Here is a 22,414-nt window from a genome sequence, read left to right as displayed (position 1 = left end):
TTTTTAAATCTGAAGACTCCATTTATTTTTGTCATTTTGCATATGTGTACTTTCTTATTACTGCTTTGCTTTATTATTTATAATTTCTGATGAAAAAATCATTAAATGGTATATTTGTACAGAGAGTATATTGAAAAGAGTTGAATAGATTTCCCTGTTTAGAGTAAACAATTGTTCAATTTCTCTTTTTGCATTTAAGATCTTTAAAACTGTGCCAGGCCCTTCTGGAAAAAACCTACATGACACTGCAACATGAGTGACAGTAAACGTGATAGTCAGTTTTACAGTGTTCAAGTCGCAGATTCCACATTCACCGTACTAAAACGGTACCAGCAATTGAAGCCCATAGGATCTGGGGCTCAGGGCATTGTTTGGTGAGTAACAAAAACTCTGTTTAAACAAACAATTTTTGATACAAACTGTAACATGAACATACTCTTGCTATAATACAAAAGTGACCAGTACAGGTGTCAGAATGTAAAATACCAATTGTAATTAATATCATCTCTTGCTACAGGATTATGAGCTAAGCAGGCTCTACAATAGCTGCTTGCTATAGTTTCTAGTATTGAATTTTTGTTTTAGGAAACAAAACTTAAATTCTTAGATATCTGCATAAGCTGTTAAAATGGGTAGTAAATTTCCTTCTCATTAACCATTTTGCTTTTATTTCTAGTTCTTACATTCCCCATGTAGTTATGATTTTACAGTTTAAGGTATGACAATGAGATGGTGAGAGATTCTGGGTTTTACTCGTTTCTTCATCATGGCCCCTTTTTCCCTTCCCTTTTATTCCCAATCACTCCTATCCATTTCTAGGAGCCATCAATGCAGTGCCTTGCCATTAACTGGCAGGATGAGGCAAATCAATGTCATTGTCACTCCATGGATTAACCAGAAAGGGATGCTGTGTGAGGGGTTGGGCTGGCGGTCTCTTCCTTGGTGTGTCACCTCAACTATGTGTCCAGCCTTCACTGCCCCAGGATGTGCGAATCGTTAGTCTGATCCTGAGCCTTAGTCTCTTGTATGGCACCACAGCACTGGGCCAGCTAAAGGTAAAACTTTTCAAATGTTTTTTTAGACTGCAGCTCTCCGCTCTACCCATATTACTTATCAGGCCCATAGTTTATTGGGCAAAATTTATTTAGTACTAGCAGATTGTACTAACCAGTACTGAGCTAGAATAATTGCCTGGGACATAGTTACACTTCAGATCCTGCCTGCTTTTTCGTGCATCCAGAATTTTACTGAAGTCAAGTGGGAGTTCTTAATAGATAGTGAATTCAGGGTAGAGGTCTGTATAGGGAGAAAATACTTTGTTTTGTTTCATCTGTCCTTGTTTTTGTGTTCTTGTAACTGAGCTTTTAGAAGGCATGTTTTCACAGCAGACATCAAACAAATACAATTTTATACTTTTTGCCATATACATATGGAACATACCTGTTTAGTCTCTTCTGTTTTCAGCTGTTGTGGATGTGTTTGAAATGCTATTGTCTTAGTACTAGGTAAGATGTAAAAGAAATTTAAAATGGAAATTTTCATTTTTCTTCAAAATTAGTGTACTTGAGTGGAATGTGTGGTCATTATATGTTAAATTTTAGTGATTAGGTTTGTTTGTTTATTTGGTGTATGCAATCCGGTTGAGCCAAGCCATAGCATTTTTATCAGTGTTGTTCAAGACATGAAGACCTCTAGGAAACTGAGTCATTTTTTCAACTGAGGTTTTGTGGGACAGACCCACTTCTTCAGATCTGGAGATAGTGCTGTACTGTAAATGGTGCTGAAAGTGAATTGACATGACAATTGTATAGCAGAGTGATACAGACAAAAAAAAATGTAGATGAAGACTGACAAATCCAATACATGGGACGGCAGGGAGGGTCAAAGTGTGGGGAAAAAGGAGGGGAAGAGAAAATTACTTACTGCAAGTGTAAATTAAGTGACTTACCTGAGATCACTACACATATCAAAGATGGGGAAGTTGCCTTTGCAATGCATAAGGTAATTGGTTTCTATTAAGACCAAGTCGCAAAGTATCGAATTTGAGCATAAAGTCTAGTTCACATGTTCCCCTTTGTAATCTGGTGTTAAAGTTTTTGTTTTAAGATGCATATTATCAAGCCTTTAACAGTGTGGCCCACTCCATTGAAATGCTCACTGACAGGTTTATGTGTATTCAGATTTCTAATGTCTGCTTTGTGTCCATTCATTCTTTGCCAGTGATTGTCCAGTCTGTCCAATATACATGGTAGAGGGGCATTGCTGGCACATAACATACATAACGTTGGTTGAGGTAGAAGAGTATGAGCCCCTGATCCTGTTACTGATCCGATTAGGTCCAGTGATGGTGTCTCCAGAATAAATATGTGGACAAAGTTGGCAACGGGGTTTGTTGCAAAGAACAGTTTCAGGATTAGCATTACTGTGGTATGGCTTGTGGTTGCTAGTGAGAAGTTTCCTGGGGTTAGGTGGTTGTCTGTAGGAGGGAACAGGCCTCTCACCCAGAGGCTGTCAGAGTGCTCCAGTATAGGTTGTAGGTGGTTGATAATGCGCTGCAGGGGTTTGAACTGGGGGCTGTAGGTAATGACAAATGGTATTCTGTTGTTGACCTTCTTGAGCCTCTCTTGAAGTAATTGGTTTGTTTTTTTTTTTTGGTCTGTGTCAGAGGCTTTGAAGCAGATGCAGTTGTATATGAAGGCTTGACTGTAAATGATGGATCGCGTGGCATGTCGTGGATGGAAGCTGGAAGCATGTGGAAAAGTGTAGTAGAGAGTGGTGGTGTTTTGGCCATAAGTGATTTTGTACTATTGCATCCAGGAAATGGATCTCTGGTGTGGAATGGCCAAGACTGAGATTGATGGTGGGGTGCCCGTTGTTAAAATATCTGTGGAATTTTTCCAGAGTCTCTTTACTATGGATCCAAAATGATAAAGAGGACATCGATGTAGCATAAGTAAAGGAGGGGTAATAAGCCATGGGAACTGAGGAAACGTTGGCCTAAGTAAGCCATAAAAATGTTAGCATCCTGTAGGGCCTCGCAAGTGCCTATAAGCAGTGCTACTGATCTGGAGGTATAAGTTATCCCCAGATTGGAAATAATTGTGGGTGAGAACAAAGTTACATAAGACAGTCACCATATTTGCCATGGTAACATTTGGGACAGTGTTCCTGATTGCTTGTACTTCATGTGGAATATTGATGTAGAAAGCTTCTACATCATAATGGCAAGGATGGCTTTACAAGAAGGTTTTGGATTTTTTGTAATTTTCCTCAGGAAGTCGGTGGCATCTCAGAGATAGCTAGTAGTGTTGGTATAATAGGGTTTGAGGAGGGAGTCTACATAGCTGGATGTTCTGTTAGTGCCAATACCTGAAATGATAGGGCATCAGGGCTTTCGTGTTTCATGTATTTTGCGAAGCAAATAGAATAGTCCTGGCCATGGTTCAGAAGGCATGTCTTTGGATTCGGTGCCAAGTAGAGGTAGGGAGTTCCTTAAGATGATGATGTAGTTTCTTTTGGTATTTTAAAGAGGGACCAGAGGAAAGAAGTCTGTAAAATGTGGTGTTGAAGGGTCATCTAGCTGCCTCCTGTTTATAGTCGGACTGATTCATGATGACTACAGCACCCCCTTTGTCAGTTGGCTTGAGTATAATGTCAGAGTTGTGATATATTTATTTTCTCTTCCCCCCTTTCCCTCTTACTCCCCCCTTCTGTACTATGTATCTGATTTTCAGTTTTCATTTCAGTTTTTTTATCTGTATCTCTGTTTATGTCATGTCAGTTCACTTATAGCACCATTTCCAGTACAGCACTATCTCCAGTTCTGAAGAAGTGGGTCTGTCCTATGAAAGCTCATCACCTAATAAATTATTTTGTTAGTCTTTAAAGTGTTGCCTGACTGCTTTTTGTTTTGATAGGATACAGACTAGCACAGCTACCTCTCTGTTACTATATCTCTAAAACAGTGATTAGGTATAAAACTTCCTTATACAATTTTTATTTTTTCACATTAATATAGCTTTTTGTTAACTTTCATTTCTTTATATGAGCACTAGATGGCATGAGGGATTTAAGATGGAAATGACCACCTTTTCTCTTCTCGATATGATACATTTCTGATCTGTCCGGCTTCCCTGTTGTTTCAAACCAAACAGCTTCCTTCAGGTAAAATCCAGTACTAAGGTCAGGCTGTAGAGTGGAAAAAGGAATGATTTGATTTAAGAGTTTGGTCTGAAAAGTCTGGATTTAAGAATCAGGAAAAGAATATACTCAGAGGTACACTAATTCTCATCTTCTGAATGCACCTGCAAATTAAAGAAGTTGCCAAAACTGCATTTTGTTGAATATTTAAAATATGTATGGAAACATGCCAAAACTCAGCACCAATAATACAGTACAGAAAAATAATATGTTCCCTTAATTGTTGTACCCCTGGTTTGCTTGCTAGAAAGTAGTAGTTTCCAGGAAGTAGGATTTTTTTGGCGTTTTAAAAAAACTTTTTTGGTTAACCATAAGGTTCATTTTAAAAATACTTTTATTAGTCTGTTAAAATCCAGTTGAGCTCTGAATCATTGCTGGGGGATCCCCATTACACAGTCCATTATTTTTTACTACAGGAGATTTGGAGTTGGTTGTTTCTATTCACATGATGCTAAGAAGCTAATGAGTTGCCTAGGATTTAGTAAGAATCTGTGCTTATATTGTTTGACTTTTTCTTTTGATTGATATTAATATGCAGAAGGAAGTAACATTTGTTCAAATATTGATTATTGGTATTTCCTGGTGGAGGGAGTCTTTTTTAAACTTCAAATGCAAATAAAAGGTTTTTGGATGGAGCTCAAAAACTTGGCCTGAACTTGACCTTAGGGTTTGTGTTGCGGCTCATAAAATTTTTTAGAAAGATTTTTCCTACACAGCATCTTCCCTGTTTTAAAAATATTCCTGTATCTGGCTCCTTCAGAAAGTGTTTTAGCTTTCTTCCCTACCCTTTTTTAAGGGGCTTGGCACACATCACTCTTTGATATTATAGACGAAGTATAGCTCAGGTTTTCCCACAAAGGATAACTTTGGTTTCTTAGATGGTAATTATTAACGTATTTGAGCTTTTATGGTAAGACTAACTCAACCGAAGTCTCTTTTAAGCATACTTTTTTTCTTCTTTTTCTTTTTCTTTTTCTTTTCTTTCCTTTCTGAAATAGCTTTTTTCTAGAGACTGAATTTTTGCTTCTCTTCTTCAAGTTCCCCCACCTGACTCACTGAATTTCCCTGCTCAGCTTCTTCTCTATTTGACATATGTTACTGTATCAGGCCCCTTTACGCAGCCAATCCCTTATCTTTAGGATTATGCTCTCTTAATTTCTGGGATGTAGACTGCAAGTGTCTGTATTAGCAGAAACATTTCAAAATGACATATTGCATGTTTATAAACTGTATTATAAAAAGAGATGGCATATTTTAAGATTTAAAAATATAGGCTCCTAAGATTAAACTTACGGGCTACATCTACACTAGCCCCAAACTTCGAAATGGCCACGCAAATGGCACGTGGGCGACCGCAGCACTTCGAAATTGACGTGGCTGGCCGCACGGCTCGTCCCGACGGGGCTCCTTTTCGAAAGGACGCCGCCTACTTCGAAGTCCCCTTATTCCCATCTGCTCATGGGAATAAGGGGACTTCGAAGTAGGCGGGGTCCTTTCGAAAAGGAGCCCCGTCGGGACGAGCCGCGTCAATTTCAAAGCACCGCGGTCGCCCGCATACTAATGAAGCGCTGAATATGCATTTCAGCGCTTCATTAGTAAACTTCGAAGTGGCCATTTCGAAGTTTGGGGCTAGTGTAGACACAGCCACTGTGGGAGCCCATTTATTCTTGAAGAGCTGCTTTCCTGAGATTGGTCACAAGGCATGTAATGCAATAACTTACTGTATATAGTTTCTTTCATTCCAGTACCCTTCACTGTCTAGTTGAGAGTACAGGCACAGTTTCTAGTTAATGGGGAGAATGCAAAGCCTGTATTTGTGAAGGTCAATGGGAACTATTCTTGCCCAACAATAAGAGCAACACAGTAGCAAATTACTTTGTATTGTTGGCTCTGCACTTGACCATAGGGTTTGTGTCACTGCTTGTAAACTCTTCTAGAAAGGAGAGGGAAGGGTCAAAGTTGCAGTGTACGAATCCCTCATAGCTTGCTGTAGTTCAAATAGATATGCTCAATGTACTAAAAAGAAATAACTTGGTCATCACCTCAGTGACAATTGTTTCAGTGTCCAGGTAGGTAAGAGTAGGGGCAGAGAGAGTTTAAATCCTTGGATCTTTTGGATATGAATGTATTTTAGATAAAGGCAGAAAATGGCATGTTGAATTTCTTGTGTGTGGGGCTGTAAGTTGAGCAAAAATTACCCTTCTATTAATTTGCCAAAAGTCACTCCTTAAAGTTATGTTTCCTTATACAACTCTGATAATAAAATTATTCAGTGATATTGTATGATCATACGATATCGTATCTTTCATATGGTACTGTAAATGCATTCTGAGTCTGCATTATGGTTTACTCTTCAAGCAGGAAAGCAATGATGTTGTTCAGCTGAAGTGGTACATGCTCCAACAAGTGTTTCTTAAACTTTTTGAGATCACAGAACACCAAACTAATATTTTTTGTGAAGAACACCTATGAAAATTTTCTTCCAAAAAATATTGTCAGACCAAAAAAAAAACACTAACCAAGCAAACAAACAAAAAACCAACCAAACAGCAACATACCGCAAAAGCAAATGAAGCAATTTAATTCGGTATCTCATAGCAATGGAATAGTAACATTGTATCTGGTTTTAATAAAAGAAAATTTATGCCATCAGTGTATGATGTCAAAAAGTGTCAGATGCGTGTACCACACCTGGGAGTTATTCATGGAGCACCAGTGTTCCATGGGACATAGTGTAAGAAACACTGTTCTAAACAACCTTTCATATAAATTTGACTTGTGAAGAACTTTCATGGGTGGATGTTTTTAATTCCAAACATTTCTAAGAGAATCACTGGGTGATACAGGATGCTGAAAAAATATCCCATTCATGGGGGGAAAAAAACTTATTTAGACTTCCCGTTATTCTCTCTGGTGATCAGAAAAAGTAAGCAGATTTTGGCAAAATAAACGAAGTTCCAAAACATTTTATACCTATAGCAGTTTTCATCTAGCTATCTGTCTTTTCCTTGCAGTGTCCTCCTTGTCTTTCTAAAACTAGGTGCTTGAATTTAGAATGACAGTGAAGAAACTATACTACTTGCTCAGTGTTCTGAAAGATTATGTGATGATTCTTACTAAACAAATAGTGAACTATAGAACATTTGAAAATGAGTACAGTGAAAGCTTTATGTGGCACTCATGGGGAGTGTGGGTTGCTGGTTAGTTGAATGTGCCAATAACAAAGCTTATTGCTCTGCACTCGTCCCCTGCTGGCAGATCCAGCTCTTAGCAGCTTGAGGCAGGCTGAGGCTGAAGGAAGCACCTGCTGAAGCAGTTCCAGCTGTCAGAAGCCCCGCAATGGGTCAGCTGGCCAGGTAGGAGTGAGGTGCGTGCTCCTGAAGACGCAGCAGTATTGTGGATGGAGGCAATACCGGTTAACAAAGTTTTCTGGTTAGTAAAGTGCCAGCTAACAAAGCTTTCACTGTGCTTGATTATGGTATAGGTCTTTTGGCTATTTTTTTTAAGTGTCAGTTTATTATACTGCTATGTATTGGAGTTCTTAGTTTTCCTTACTGTATTGCAGTTTCAAACCTACTTTCATACTGGTTAAACTGTGATAATATATTTTATTTATTTCTATCTGTAGCAGCATATTGGTTTTTTGGTTTTGTTTTTAAGGCTGTATGCACAGTGTACACAATTTAATTAGAAATATGTTGTCAGGGTCTCTCCTTTCAAATTAGGCATGTATACATAGCTATTGGGGTAGTTTATCTACTTGTGACTGAACTTGATGTTACTGAGGGAATTCTGTGCGCCCCCTCAAAGAAAAAATAAAAATCTGCACACAATATTTTAAAGTTCTTCAAAATTATGTATAAATAACATTATATAATTATGCCAGTTTCAATTATTTTGGTGGCTTGTTTAAAAATAACTGTCAGTAGCTATATTTGTATCAATAGACCACTACAAAAAATTCCAGCTGGGGTAGAAAGTTAAAGAAACTCCTACGACAACCCACTTCCTCTTTCTCTGCCTTCTCCCTTCTTAAGAACTCAGCTGTGGAGCTTCTGAGGTCACACAAACACATTCACTGTCCCTTAGAACCAAGGGATCCAGCAGGATAAACAGACTGATGTTAGGACTTGTGCTTGTATGGAGTTTCCTGCACACTGCCTCCTTTCTTCCAGGTGTGCCAGGACCACAGCTGTCTGGAATTCTCCAGTTTTCTCTCCTTTTGGCAGTGTCTTATTTGCAGGCTGGGGAGCTTGGTTTTGCTGAGACTAGTAGTTCCTAGCAATGGCCCTCAACTCTGAAGCACCAATTCTTCTTTGTGCTTTCTCATATCTATTCAAGTTAGGTCAGAAAGTTTTACACGAGCTGCTACCTGTGAGGTTGGCTGTGGAGCCGGTGAGGAGCCCTATATATGACCCTGCCAACCTGACCACCCCTTGGTTCCTTCTTACAGCTCATGCAGGTTGTTGGAACTGTGGCTGAGTACTTTTTGCCATGTTTCCATAGCTCACTCTTGTGTAAATAGTTCTTTAGCATAGCCATTGTTCTCCAGTTAGTTAGTGGTAGGTAGTCATTGGGTGGGGAAGGGTCTCTCCTCTCCTCCCATGTTCCATTCAAGGGGCTGAGGCATGAAAACGTCTGAGGGCTTTAAGCAGTGTAGTTCCTGCTTGGAGTCCATGCCAATGAGCGACCCCCACGACTCCTGTCTGCATCGTTTGGAGAAAGCTCACCTGTCTGATAAGAAATGAATCTGCAGGGGACTTAACCCTGGACTTCTAAGAAGCATCAGTTTCAGCTCCATGAGCACCTCATGCAGTTCGTACTTCAACATCTGTGGTGAGGCTACACGTATGGTTCTGCAGTGCACAATGCACTGTTCTCTACTCTGGGCTTGGCACTCAGAAAACACTCCTCCCAGTACCAGTGTTCCCCAAAGTACCCAGTGTGGCACCGCTCTCACTCTCTGGTGTGCACCCCCAAGGCATCCAAGTTATTGGCACCAGCTCTTTCTACCTTGAAGTCTTTGATTCAGGCAGCACCTGACAACCCTAGGCCTATGACCCTGATGCCCTAGCATCACATGCATCTAGCCTGGTCTTCCTGGACTCGCCAAGAGGAGATCTGGTGTCAGCTGACCCTTCATCAATGCTTGACATACTGGATGGTGCAGGGGCTTACTGAAATGATGCAGTCTCTGGTGCGACCTGAGGCCTCTTCCCCTTCCCCTTCCCCTTCCCCTCCAGGGGAAGACTGCTCTTATGGCCACTTCTGTTCCAGTGCGCGTGCCTGGCCACTCGGAGTCCGTTGACCTGCATCTGGTTCTATGAATGGTTGCTCTTGTTCGAGGACTTCGTGGCAGACTGTTGTGATTCTGGCTCTTTGACGTGCTCTGCCCATGGCAGCAATTAAGCCCACGCTTGTCTCAGTGCTGTTCCAGTTTGGGCGCTCTCGCTTTTTATCTTGGTCCTGGAATCCAATCATCTCAGCCCCATCCGGCAGCAGGCTCAGATGCCTCTCTGTATCATTGCTGCTCCATGTCCAGGTCCCGTTCTCTGTGCTGGTCCAGCTCCACACGCTAGGTTCCCCATGGGTCTGGCTCTTGCCGTCCACCTTCTGCCAGTCCCCATCTTGGTACTAGTCCAGCTCTCAGTGCCACATTTCATCTCAGCACCAGTCCTGTTCTTGGCACCACTTCTCATCTTGGTGCCAGTTTCACTCCTTACCCTGGTCTTGCTCACCTCATCAATCTCATAAGCTCTTGTGCACCTGGTTCAACACTGACTACTCTCCACCAATGGCTTCAGCCTGGTGAGTCCCACTATGGACCTCCTGCTTGGCCTCACCTGTCTCCCTTTGAGGAACCTTGTTTGTGTCTGACCACTCCATCCCGGCAGACCCCTGCTTGGACAGAGTCTTGGGTGCTCCTCAGTGTCCTCCTTACCAGTGGTAATTCTGGGTGCCTTGGGCACCAGGCCTCCTCCTCAGCCTTTTTCTGCCTTTCTGTCTCCCTTGGCTACAATCAGCCATCCTCTTCCGGACCCTCACCCCTCTACTCCTCCAGAGGAAGCTTCCCATATCCCACCGCCTGATCAGCCAGGAGTGTTGGCACAGGTGGTGCTTCCTTTGTCTTCTTCCAGCTCCTCTCTGGACAAGGCAGTGACAGGTTCCTCCATTTCAGGTCTTCAACCTATGGACTTCCAAGCGCTCCCGGACTTCCTTCATTGGGTGGCCACCAGCCTCAACGTTTCTGTGGAGGCGGTTACTGAGTTGGATGACCCCACGGTAGACATCCTCACCTTGGAGGGACCTTCGTGTGTGGCCCTTACATTTAACAAAACTATCTTGTCCTCTGCCTTCATCCTTTGACAAACTCTAACCTCTATCCCTCCCACCACCTAGAGGTGGGAGTAAAGTGCAAATATTTTGTGCCAGGTAAGGGGTTTGAGTACCTGTACACCCATCCTCCCCTTTGCTCCTTGGTGATGGATGCAGTTAATGAAAAGGAGCATCAGGGCTTACAGACCCCCAGTTCCAAAAGCAAAGGTCACTAAGCACCTGGACCTTTTTGGACAAAAGATATACTACCCAGGGGGCCTGTTGCTCGGGGTGGCTAACCCTTTGGTTATCCTCGGCCATTATAATTATGACTCTTGGGCCTCTCTCCTTAAATTTAAGGACTTGCTGCCTGTGGATTTACAAGAGGAGTGCTGCAGGAAGGTAAAACATTGTCTGGTACTTGTCTTCAGGCTTCCTTGGACTTGGGGGATGTGGTGGCCTGAGCTATTGCTTCAGGCATTGCCATGCGTCGAGTGACCTGGTTACAGGCACCTGGTCTCCCACTGGAGGTTCAGCAAACTATCCAGGACCTCTCTTTCAATGGAGTGGGTCTGTTTCTGGAACAAAACAGCTCCTACCTCCATAGCCCCAAGGACTCCAGGAACACCATGAAATCCTTGGGCTTGCACATGCCGGCTGTGTAGTGCACATAGTTTAAGCTACAGCCCCAATTGAGGACTTTCCAACCTTGTGGGCCCTTGGACTTCTACCATCTCAAGCCCTGCTACTCCTGCTGTAAGGCTTCCTGTCTGCTGCCAGGCACAGCTAGTCCGAGCCCTCCTCCAGGATCATGCACTCCTTTTGATGGTGTGCCTAAGATGGGAGTACGAGCGCTGCTAGATACCTCCATTATGTTTCTCAACAGGCTATGCCCATTCCTACCTGCCTAGTCAGCCATTATGTCAGACCGATGGGTCCTCAGGATGGTCGCATAGGGCTGTGCCATTCTTTTTCATTCCCCCTGCATTCCTGCCCCTCTCCCCATCCTGCTTAGGGACCTCTCTCATGGGCATCTTCTCCAGGATGTGTACTCACTCCTGGCCCTGGGTACAGCAAAAGAGGTTCCTCCTCAGTACCGTAGTGGGATTGAGAGGTCTGTTCCTATTATTTCCTAGTCCCAGAGGTAAAGGGAGGCCTGTGGCCTATCCTGAACCTCACGGAACCCAATAAGTTTATCGTTTACCACAAGTTTCACATGATCTCCCTATGCACCATTATTCCCTCCCTGGATCCAGGGAACTGGTATGCCACTCAACTTAAACGATACATATTTCCATATCATGATACAGCCTGCCTATCGGCACTACTTGTGGTCCACTGTGGGCCATCTGCGCCTCCAGTTTTTAAAACCCTTCTCTTTTGGGCTTTCTATGGCCTCCATAGTGTTCATCAAAGGCATGGCGGTGGTTGTGGCCTTCCTCCACCACAGTGGCATTCAGGTTTACCTGTACCTGCATGATTAGCTCCTGTGCAGCTGTTCATTCTGCCAAGTGCAGGCCCAAGTGGCTTTCATCAGAGAGACTGGACCAGCTGCAAGCTAAGTGGACATGCTTCTTTTGCTGGTGTCATCAGCATGACGACATACCCATGTCTACCTCTATCCTCTAGATGCTGGGCTACCTTGTTTACCTGAAGCAGCGAGGTCTCACTTCTTCACTCCACGCCCATCTTATGGCCATCTTGGTCTACTATCTGGGTAAGGGTGAGTGCTCTGTTTTTGTGCACCCCATGGTGGGTTTCTCAAGGCTAGGACCTCCTCCACCCCCTGGCTAGTTCTGGCCTGGGACTTTAATCTAGTGCTCTGAGTGCTTATGGGCCCCCACTTTGAGCCATTGGCAACGTGTTCCCTTCTCTGCCTCTCCTGGAAAGTGGTCATCACCTCTGCCAGAAGAGAGTCTGTGCTCTGGGCCCTCATGTCAGAGTCCTCATACATAGCATTCCATAAGGACAAGGTTCAACTGTGCCCTCACCCAGCTTTCCTACTGAAAGTGGTGCCTGGCTTCCATACTAGCCAGGACATTTTCCGTCCTGCTTTCTGTCCTAAACCTCACAGCTCCCAACAATAGCAGCAGCTGCACTTTCTCAATGTGAAGCAAGCGCTTGCCTTCTGCTTGGAATGGACCACGCCCTTCCACAAAACCTCACTGCTCTTTGTGGCTGTTTATTGAATGAAGGGGATTCTGGTCTTGTCACAGGGCATCTCTTCCTGGATCATGTCCTGTATACAAATACGTTACAACCTTACTGAGGTTACCCTGCTGCCTGTTATGGCGCACGCTACACAAGCTCATGTGCCTCTCCAGGAAATCTGTTGAGCTGCAGTATGGTCTTCTGTATACGCACTTACATCGCACTACGCTATTGTGCAGCAGTCTAGATGGGGTGCAACCTTCGGAGCTGCTGTCCTTGAGTCAGCCACACATTGACGCCAACCCTTCCTCCTGCATTTGGCTTGTGAATCACCTAATCTGAATAGATACGATGAAGCACAAGAAGAAGAAAAAGAAGAAGAAACAGTTACCATTGTAACTGTTGTTCTTCCAGATGTGTTACTTATATCTATCAAAACCCAACCTCCTTCCCCACTGTCAGAGTAATGGGAAGGAAGGAACCGATGGGTTGTTGGGTTGGCAGGGTCACATATAGGGCTACTGACCAGTGCCACTTCAGGGGGCTCCACAGTTGACCCAATGAGTAGAAGCTAGGGTACAACTTTCTGACAATCGTGCATGTGGTGTGTGCATGCATAGCTTTGGCTCTGTGAACAACTGAAAAAAACCTGATTGTGGTGACTTCAAACAAAGCAGTTATGTAAATTAGGTAACTGCTAATAGACTTTAATTTTACATTAGAAATGTTTATTAGCAGCATTTGAGCACAGAATCATGTCAGTTCATGCTCTTGTTTCCCCTTTCAGGAAACTGCTGGTAATGCCACCTCTATTCTTGAAAAGTACTGCTTTCCGTGTAGGGGAAGCGGTGATTTAATGTTGACAGAGCATGTGCTGTTTTATTTCAGTGTTGAAGCTACCAAAGAGAAAACTAGCATGCAGGAGTACGGTGACATTATGATGCTCTTATGTGTACCGCTAGATGTATCCTAAAGAAGAAGAAGTAGAGAGGTTGCTCACAAGTGGTTTTAAAAAGAGGTGGCAGAGCAGAACATCTATTTGTTACTAACTGATCAGTCAAAATGAGCTCAGATTATCTATGCTCAGAGTTCGATACTTGTACCTATCGAAAACAAATTTGTAACTCCCCTGCAAAACTTGCTTATACTGTATAAATGGAGGCGGATGGTTCCTGAGGAAAAAGTAAAGTTCTTGAAATAAAAGTAAATATTTTATCTGGAAACCTTTTGTTTCTAAAAATCTGTGAATCCTCTTGTTCAGTTTGTGGGTTTGAGCTCCTTTCTCCCACAGGCCGTGTCTACACGAGCCCCAAACTTCGAAATGGCCATGCAAATGGCATTTGCGTGGCCATTTCGAAGTTTGGGGCTCGTGTAGACGTAGCCAAAGAGTCATAAAACTAGAAAATACTGAAGGACTCAGTAATATTAATTAACTTATTTGTCATATTTTACAAGCTTCAAAAATATCTTAAACTTCACACATTTCAGGCTCTCAGTCTCAAGAGCCTTGTGTGTCAGCCAGGGGAGTGATTCACTGAGGTATTTGGATTTAAAGTGAGGACTTCAGTAGTGCACAGTTAATACCTGCAGCAGAAGTGCATCTACCCGAAAAATAGTTCCAGCGGCACTGTGTGGAAAAACTCATTTAATCACCAGAGAAGCTTTATATTTTAAGGAAGAGTAATGCAAAAGTAAAGTAAAACTTCTGGGATTAGTGTCCACTATCTTGCAGAAGGCACTATTGAAACTTCAGTGCAAATACTGAAGGCTTCCCTTTTGTACTTCAGTCATCTCCGCTAAAGGGTACACAGGTTCCATTTTGTTTGTGTGTGAACAGAGATGAAAAGATGTGAATATGACCAGGTTTGTGGATATGCATGATTTCAAGCCTCTACTGTTTCTTGTTCCCCCATAACGTTTGCTCTTATGATGTTTCTTTCAAAATTTTCAGTGCTGCGTTTGATACAGTCCTTGGGATAAATGTTGCAGTAAAGAAGCTGAGTCGTCCTTTTCAGAACCAAACTCATGCAAAAAGAGCTTATAGGGAGCTTGTTCTTTTGAAATGTGTCAATCACAAAAATGTAAGTTTTATATTTCTCAAGAATGTAATTTATTTTCAAATAGTGCACATCAGTGAATAAAAGTAAGCCTAAATTACAGAAAGGTCAGAAGTGTTTGTGTGTGGGTTGGAATTGATTAAAAAATGTAAATAGCAATGACTATTGTGAAAGTTTTGACTCTTCTTAAATATTTGAAATGTAAAGAAATGAAAGAGTGCTTGAACTTTGGTAACATGTACTAACATCTCTCGTATTTAACCAGAAAAAAACTTTTAGTTAGGCCCAATCTGTATTTGGGTTCATGGATGGGAATGTGCACTGTTTTCTTTCGAGGTGGGAAGGAATGAGATTTTTGAAACCACAATGCAACTTCATTAATGGAACCCACAGTATGTTTATTACACCAGTGTGAAGCTGGGTTGCTGCAGTGCATTTTACCCTTGAAAGTGATATAGTACCAAGCCTATCTTACATGTTTTGGTGTGGGTTTTGCACATAGGTGTGGTATATGTAAGTTTCCATGGTCTAAGCAAAATGGCTTTTACACACTTCTATCTTTCAACCTGTTGTTTTTTGTTTAAGCTAATTTTTTTCCCTCTTTCTTTCCTTCTTTTTTAAACAGTCTGTGCCCAAGGGCAAATTTTGAGACTGAATTATAGTTTGACAGTACATGCTTGTAAGCAATAGTGAGATACTATGGTGCTGCTAGTTTTTCTGAATAATATGGAATATGTGTTACATTTTATTTGTATATTTCCTGAACCTTACAATGCTTTGAAAACATAGAGTATCATGCTGGTGCCAGTACTAATTACATGCGTACCAAGATATGAATTCCAGGACCATATTATTATAAAACTTTCACAGATTTTAAAAACTATTTCCTGAAACATAAGGCATATCTACCCAGCAACTAGACACACACCATTGGTCCAAGCCAGCTGAGACAGGCTCATGTTGTTCTTGCTTGGGGGGCTGTCTCTTTTCTGTGTAGACTTCCAAGTATGGGCTGCAGCAAGAGTTCTGGGGCCTTGACGGCACTACACAGTAATGAAACAGCACTATACACCAACCGCTTAAGTCCAAGTCAGCTGGCATGGTCCGGCTGTGAGGTTTTGTTTGCTGTCTAAATATACCTAAGAAGCAAACAGGTTGATGGGGAATCTTTGGATACTATTTGGAGGCTGTTTTCCTAAGAATAGAAGGTGCTTGCACACCACTTTATTTCTGTTAAATATCAGAATTTCTGAGTGATACTATACATGACCAAGCTATTATTTTAGGCTCAATATTTTATGTTTTATTTAGTTTGTGACTGGAAGGAGAAGAGGTTTCATGTAACTTAAATATGACCTTCTAAAAAACGTGCAGGATCTTTTGTGATATTTCAACACAGATGCTGCAGTAATTGTGCTTGTATGTATGAAATCGGACCAGAGAAATAAAAAAATGAAATATGTTTATCACTCAACTTGGGCAGTGAAAGTAAATAGGCAGTGGAATGAGAGAAAGTTCAGTTCTTAAAATTGTTTTATTGACTATATTGTTTTGCTCTACGTTTTGTGTGTAAAAAATCATACATTTAATGTTTCTTCTTGTTTTATTTTTCTATATAGATAATTAGTTTGTTAAATGTATTTACACCACAGAAGTCACTGGAAGAATTTCAAGATGTGTAAGTACTGTGATTCCTAGACATTTTTTGATAAACATTGTCCTGAAGTTAGAACCATATCATATGGGTACAACTTCTAGGGCCATGAAAGAATTTGGCACTATGGGTAGAATCTTTGGCCTGTAATTAATCTTTAGATGTTAGTGATCTCCTTGAGAAAATCTGTAGCTAAGGTTCTTGTGGTACGTGTGTAGCAATATAAAATAATGGACAAATTAAAAAGAATACGTACCTTTTTACCATCTGCTTTTACTGACTTCACATGGATCTGTACTTTCATAGCTCTTTTTTTTTAGATAGGACAGTCAAGTAAGTCACTTCAAGAAAGTAACTCAGTGTGGATAACCTGCTGTGCTTTTCTGAGCTCAAGCCCAGAAGAACCACAGTCTCTTCAGTGTCAGTTACAGGCTGAATATATTTCTTAACCTAGATGATGATGTATGTGGCCGTAAGAGATATAGTGATTGGAGCTTATGAATATTTTCATGTGATGTTAATTTCTGTGTTGTTGCAGCTGATGAGTGGAATAAGAAAGGCGTAGCATGTTAACTTGAGAATTAATAATTGCTCTTTATTTCACAGACTGCCTTCCCTTCTCTTGTTGATGTGAAGTCAGGACACAGTGAAAAAAATCTCAATGTGACATGTTTGTTTCTTCATCCTGGCTATAATTTGTTACATTGAGAGAGACAATATCAGTTCTCAGTCCTGCTCTTAAATTGTGTTCGGTAGAATTGATGGTTTAATGGATTTCCACTCTCTTGTAATGTCAATCTGTTAAAAAGTATATGTTCATTTTATTCAAATTTTTGCTGTTTTTAACAATTTAAATTATGACAGTCAATATTTTTGCCTTTTACTAACATTTCAACACTCAATTTTCAGTGACTTGTTTGGGGTCCTATTTGAAATGTTTCAGTGTTGGTTATAAAATATCTGAGATAAAAATGTTCTTTTTAAAATTCCATATACTGTAGGTATTTGGTTATGGAACTGATGGATGCTAACTTGTGCCAGGTTATTCATATGGAGTTGGATCATGAAAGAATGTCCTACCTTCTCTACCAGATGTTGTGTGGTATCAAACATCTCCATTCAGCTGGTATCATCCACAGAGTAGGTAGTGTTTTGATAGTGACATTGGCAACGTGCATCTTGTAAAATGGCATTTTTATGACATTTGTTATTCCTGGTTATCTAATGTTATTCTATTATTTCTTAATTTGAAAACCATATCTGGTTCAAGGACGGACAGATGTATGCGATAAAATCAAAAAACGTATTAGTTCTGAGGGTGATGAAGCAGCATTTTCTGTAGATTATTTTGGTTTACACAAGACTAAATTTTATCACTAATTTGAAGGAAAATGTAAAAATACCAGATATTCATACTGATAGGTGAAGGTACATGAGTAAGGATGCTTCAAGAACCTTATGATTAAAACAAAGGAATAATTTATATTAAAATTAAGTCTTAGAATTGTATACAACAACATTACAACTAAAGCTAAAATAAGTAAATGGTTGCTCGGGATGAACACCCAGTAAAGCTGACATTCTCCTCTTCTGTTGGGCCTGTTTGCTGTCCCACTCCTGCTCCTTTTGTAGATTCCAGTTTCTTGCATTCCTGCCTAATTTCTTCCATTCAACCATATGCCTAGAAGTTCTTGCCTTCACCGTCTCCTCCTTAGGGACCCTTTTTAAAATGCAAGCAAGCAAGCTTATAAATGCTGGAATGTAACATAAGATTCCTTACCATGACTGTTCCTCTGCTGTCAACAGATACCTGTAAAACCCACTGGCACTGTTCCATTCCTCTTGTTCTGGTGCACAGAAAGGATGACAATTTACTGGTGGTGGTGTTTATGCCATTAGTTACTCAGCAGTAGGAAGCACTCCTTCCCTACTGATAACCCTTGTGGATGCAAGTCAGTGTTCCCTGTCATCTCTTCCATTCATGTGTGGAATAAATTTTGATGCACATCAAAGCATGTGAAAGTACACCACCATTAGAAATTAAACCTAGCTATGGGCACTCAGCTAATCAGCTGGGCAGCATTTGACTTCTCCTGGGTGGGTCACTTAAGCACACATCTTACAGGAAGCACTGGTATGATGTCACCTGCTGGAAGTTTTGTCTTTGGGTTGACTTCTTAACCTTAGAAATTATGCACACTACAATATTTTTTTAGCATAGTTTGCAAAGTCAAGCACTCAACTGTTAGGACAGGGTTGAACTAGGATTGTCCGGGCAACCTTAATTTGGCTACCTGATTCATTCTCGGAGCAGGTCCATTCTGTGCACTGAATGAGGTAGTTCCTGTGGAAAATGTAGTATGTGATCATGAAATTGAAGAATGATTCTTAAGAGGCCCTAATTAAGGTTGTGTTGGCAACTTTAATTGTGACGTTTCCCGACTTTTGAGTGCTTGACTTCGCAGTCTTAGTAATGCTCTTACAAGGTGTTTTTGTATGCATGTAATTTGTACATACATTTATTGCAATGCATAATTTTGGTTAATTTATTTTAAGATGATAGCTCGTATTTATTTCATGGAAAGATGTACGAGATCTTTCAGTATGTAGAGCCTATTAACTGAAGTAATTTTTCTTCAGGATTTGAAACCCAGCAATATAGTAGTAAAATCAGATTGTACACTCAAAATCCTTGATTTTGGACTGGCAAGAACAGCATGTACTAATTTTATGATGACACCATATGTAGTGACACGATATTACAGAGCACCAGAGGTTATCCTAGGCATGGGATACAAAGAGAATGGTAAGTTGCAGCAATGAAATATTAAACCGATTATCTAAAATGCAACTTTCTCAGAAGAATCTTTCTGGCAAGTCATTTTAAGTTTTCCATTTCTAATGTTAGCATAATTTATAACATGATGTTGAGAATACTGAGATTTATGGAGTTAAACGTTTGAGGAATAGCTTTTGTCTTATTCCTTGTGCCCTTCTCTCTGCCACTTCTCTGGCTTCTTCCCCTTCCCTTCTCACTTACTTCACTCCACATTCTTCCTTATTCTTCTTAATGTTGCTTGTTTTCAAAAAATAGTATGCATAAATTTTAAAAATCTAGCAGAATCATCATAGCAGATAATTTGTCATAAGGTGTCTTCTCTTTTCCCCTGATTTACCATCCTCCTATTTGTTGCTTCATTTTCGCCTTGTCTGTTTAATCTCTGTGGGCCAGGGAGTGTCTTTATATGGTCTTAGGGCTGGATAGCACTGAAACATTTTGGAGACTGTATTATTAATGGTACATTTTAAGTATCTTAAAGTTTTCAGCAAGGACAATATCCTTGAACGCCATTCCCTCATTTTAAAAAAAAGATCAGCTGATTTGTCAGGCAGGTGAAATCCTGCTCTCTGTTTTAGACCTTCAGCTCTTTGCATCTCTTCTCTTTGTCATCCTTAGTCTGGATTAGCATTATATGGCCTGAGAGCATGTCTTTTTGAGTTGTTAAGCTTTATTATGGCTTTCGAATTTGAGAGTGAACTGTCATAATGGTAACAAAGAGGTAGCCACGTCACTCTGTATTCTAACAAAACAGCAGTCGTGTAGCATTTTAAAGACTAACAAAATAATTTATGAGGTGATGAGCTTTTGTGAAACAGACCCACTTCAGATCTGAAGTGGGTCTGTTTCACGAAAGCTCATCACATAATACATTATTATATTACTCTTTAAAGTGCTACATGACTGCTGCTTTGTTCTGTCATAATGGGTTTTGTCTAATAGGCAGGGCTGTTGACAGTACAGTAATTATAAAGATAAAAAGTAATTGGTATGGATCAAAAATATTTAATATGTATGCAGTAGAATTGGTCTTGACTCTTGACAAGAATATTCAAAACAACGTTTGAGTAGTTAACTAATCTCTAAAACTGTAAATGTGCACTTGAAATTTTAGTCATTTAAAAAATTCTTTAATTTTTTGTCCTTGTTGCGCCTAACATATGATAGTGGATATCTGGTCTGTTGGGTGCATAATGGCAGAAATGGTCCTCCATAAGGTCCTGTTCCCAGGAAGAGATTGTATCCTTCACAGTGGTTTCTGGGATTGTAAAGTGCTATAAATATTTACAAGTAATTTGAAGTATTTAAGAACTGGTCAGAAGAGTATTTTGTAGAATTAAAGAAAACACAAAAATGTGAGATCTACATCACGAAATCTTAATTAGTGTAATTGCAAAACTTGGGAAAAAGTGACGTCGGTGCTCTCTGCCATTGAGAAACTCAATTGTTAGCACTTTGTTTTCCCACCTTACTTGTGTTTGTATTGTAGGTAGTAGGTTTATTTGTTTTTTTACGTTTTCCACTTTTGTTCATGACACTTCATAATTTGATCATTTCATTTTTACTTTCAGTTGATATCTGGTCAGTTGGGTGCATCATGGGAGAATTGGTGAAAGGTTGTGTGATATTCCAAGGCACTGATCGTATCCTTCCCTGGTCATCCTGGAATCCTTATTCACATCCACCAAAGATGCACAATTATTTTTATCTATATATAAAATAATAAAAAATAAAACAAAATAATTATTGGATGTATTGTAATGCTTGAAATTAGTGTCGTTAATCAAATAGCTGAACTTCCTTTTTTTCTCCTACTTTCTTGATATCATTTAACACAATCCTTACTGCTTGAACACTTGCTATTCATATTAACAACGTCACAATTTGCAGCTTTAAACAAATATTGCTAGATTAAAAAGAAAATTTCCTTGCTGATCTTGTTACTAATTAAATAGTTAAAATTAAAATCTTTACAAATTTATTTTTTGCAGTTTGCTTCTGACATTTGTGTTTGCACAATGAAAATAATTCTACTCTCAATAGTGTCATTTCAGGCAAAGGTGGTTTTGTTTTGGTTTTTAGGATTTTTTTGTCTTACGTGCTATTGTACAAGAATCAGTGCTGCAGTATCTAAGTTGCAAACACTGCAGAAAGGGGGACTTAACATTTAAAAGCAAAGACCTTTTATTTTGGAATATATTTAATGTTAGAGAAACATTTGTCAAGTATCAGAGCGGTAGCCAGTTAGTCTGTTGCTGCAAAAAACAATGAGAAGTCCTGTAGCACCTTTTAAACAAACAGATTTTTTGGAGCATAAGCTTTTGTGGCACATGCATCTGTTGAAGAGGGTCTTTGCCCATGGAAGCTTATGCTCAAAATCTGTTAGTCTATAAGGTGCCACAGGACTTCTCATTGTTTCTGCAGAAACATTTCTGTTGGTCTTTGATTTTTATAGAAGTTCTTACAAACTTAACATATTAACCATATTTGTCTCAATAATATCTTATTTTAATATGCAACAGGAATTCTGGGAGATCTACTGTCACTAGTATTTGTAAATCTGTGAAGTTGAGATGTTTGAAGTCACCAAGAGCTGTTTGAATCAGGGAGGACTCTTAACTCATTCAATACATCAGTTTAAGTCAACTTAGCCAATCTTCACCAACAGATACATTGTAAAGAATTACTAATTCTGTATATTTCAAAGCATTCTCTTCAGGAAATGTATAAAACATAGCTTATTTACTTATTCCAGTGTATAATATAAAAATTGGAAAGGAGACTAAAATGGAGAGAAATGTAATTGTTCTGAAAAATGAAAGATTTTGTGGAGCATCTAGATACTGCAGCACCAAAAAAAATTTTTTTTTCTTCCCAGTTTTTTAGCTACATGAAGCAGAATTTGTGGAGGTAAAACCTCTATAAAATATAAACATGTAATTATGTAGGAATTTAAAACTGAATGCTAAATTCATAACACTAATCTTCAGCAGTTGATTAACATGCATTAATTTAACAGCACAAAATAATTAATATACAGTTTTTTCACCTCTTCCTCACTTGCATATTTGTTTTATTCTTCAAGCCTTTAGACCAACCTAACACAATTCTTCATATATGTTGCATAGCTTCTCACTTGCATGTTGATGTTGACTGTCTTGATTTATTCATGGATAAATCAAGGGATTTTTTCCACGT

The 22,414-nt window shown here is 40.1% G+C and overlaps 1 protein-coding gene across 4 annotated transcripts in view; it reads left to right on the top strand.

Annotated features, from left to right (window-relative positions):
* Positions 1-22,414, top strand: part of MAPK9 (mitogen-activated protein kinase 9) — a 55,664-nt gene that overhangs the window by 5,665 nt on the left and 27,585 nt on the right. For 2 of the 4 annotated variants that reach the window (XM_075009986.1, XM_075009987.1), the window contains exons 2-7: positions 200-374; positions 14,618-14,747; positions 16,343-16,401; positions 17,379-17,517; positions 19,018-19,183; positions 20,788-20,859. In XM_075009986.1, the coding sequence (XP_074866087.1) occupies positions 253-374; positions 14,618-14,747; positions 16,343-16,401; positions 17,379-17,517; positions 19,018-19,183; positions 20,788-20,859 (688 nt within the window). In that variant the 5' untranslated portion in view covers positions 200-252. Of the gene's footprint in view, positions 1-199; positions 375-901; positions 1,056-4,074; positions 4,165-14,617; positions 14,748-16,342; positions 16,402-17,378; positions 17,518-19,017; positions 19,184-20,787; positions 20,860-22,414 lie in introns of those variants that run through there. The other 2 variants (XM_075009988.1, XM_075009989.1) reach the window with 2 other exon arrangements.

Source organism: Carettochelys insculpta, chromosome 15, assembly GCF_033958435.1.
Source record: "Carettochelys insculpta isolate YL-2023 chromosome 15, ASM3395843v1, whole genome shotgun sequence".
NCBI classification, from domain to species: Eukaryota; Metazoa; Chordata; order Testudines; family Carettochelyidae; genus Carettochelys; species Carettochelys insculpta.
Note: the sequence above shows the minus strand (reverse complement) of the source record. Positions and strands in the feature narration are given on the sequence as shown.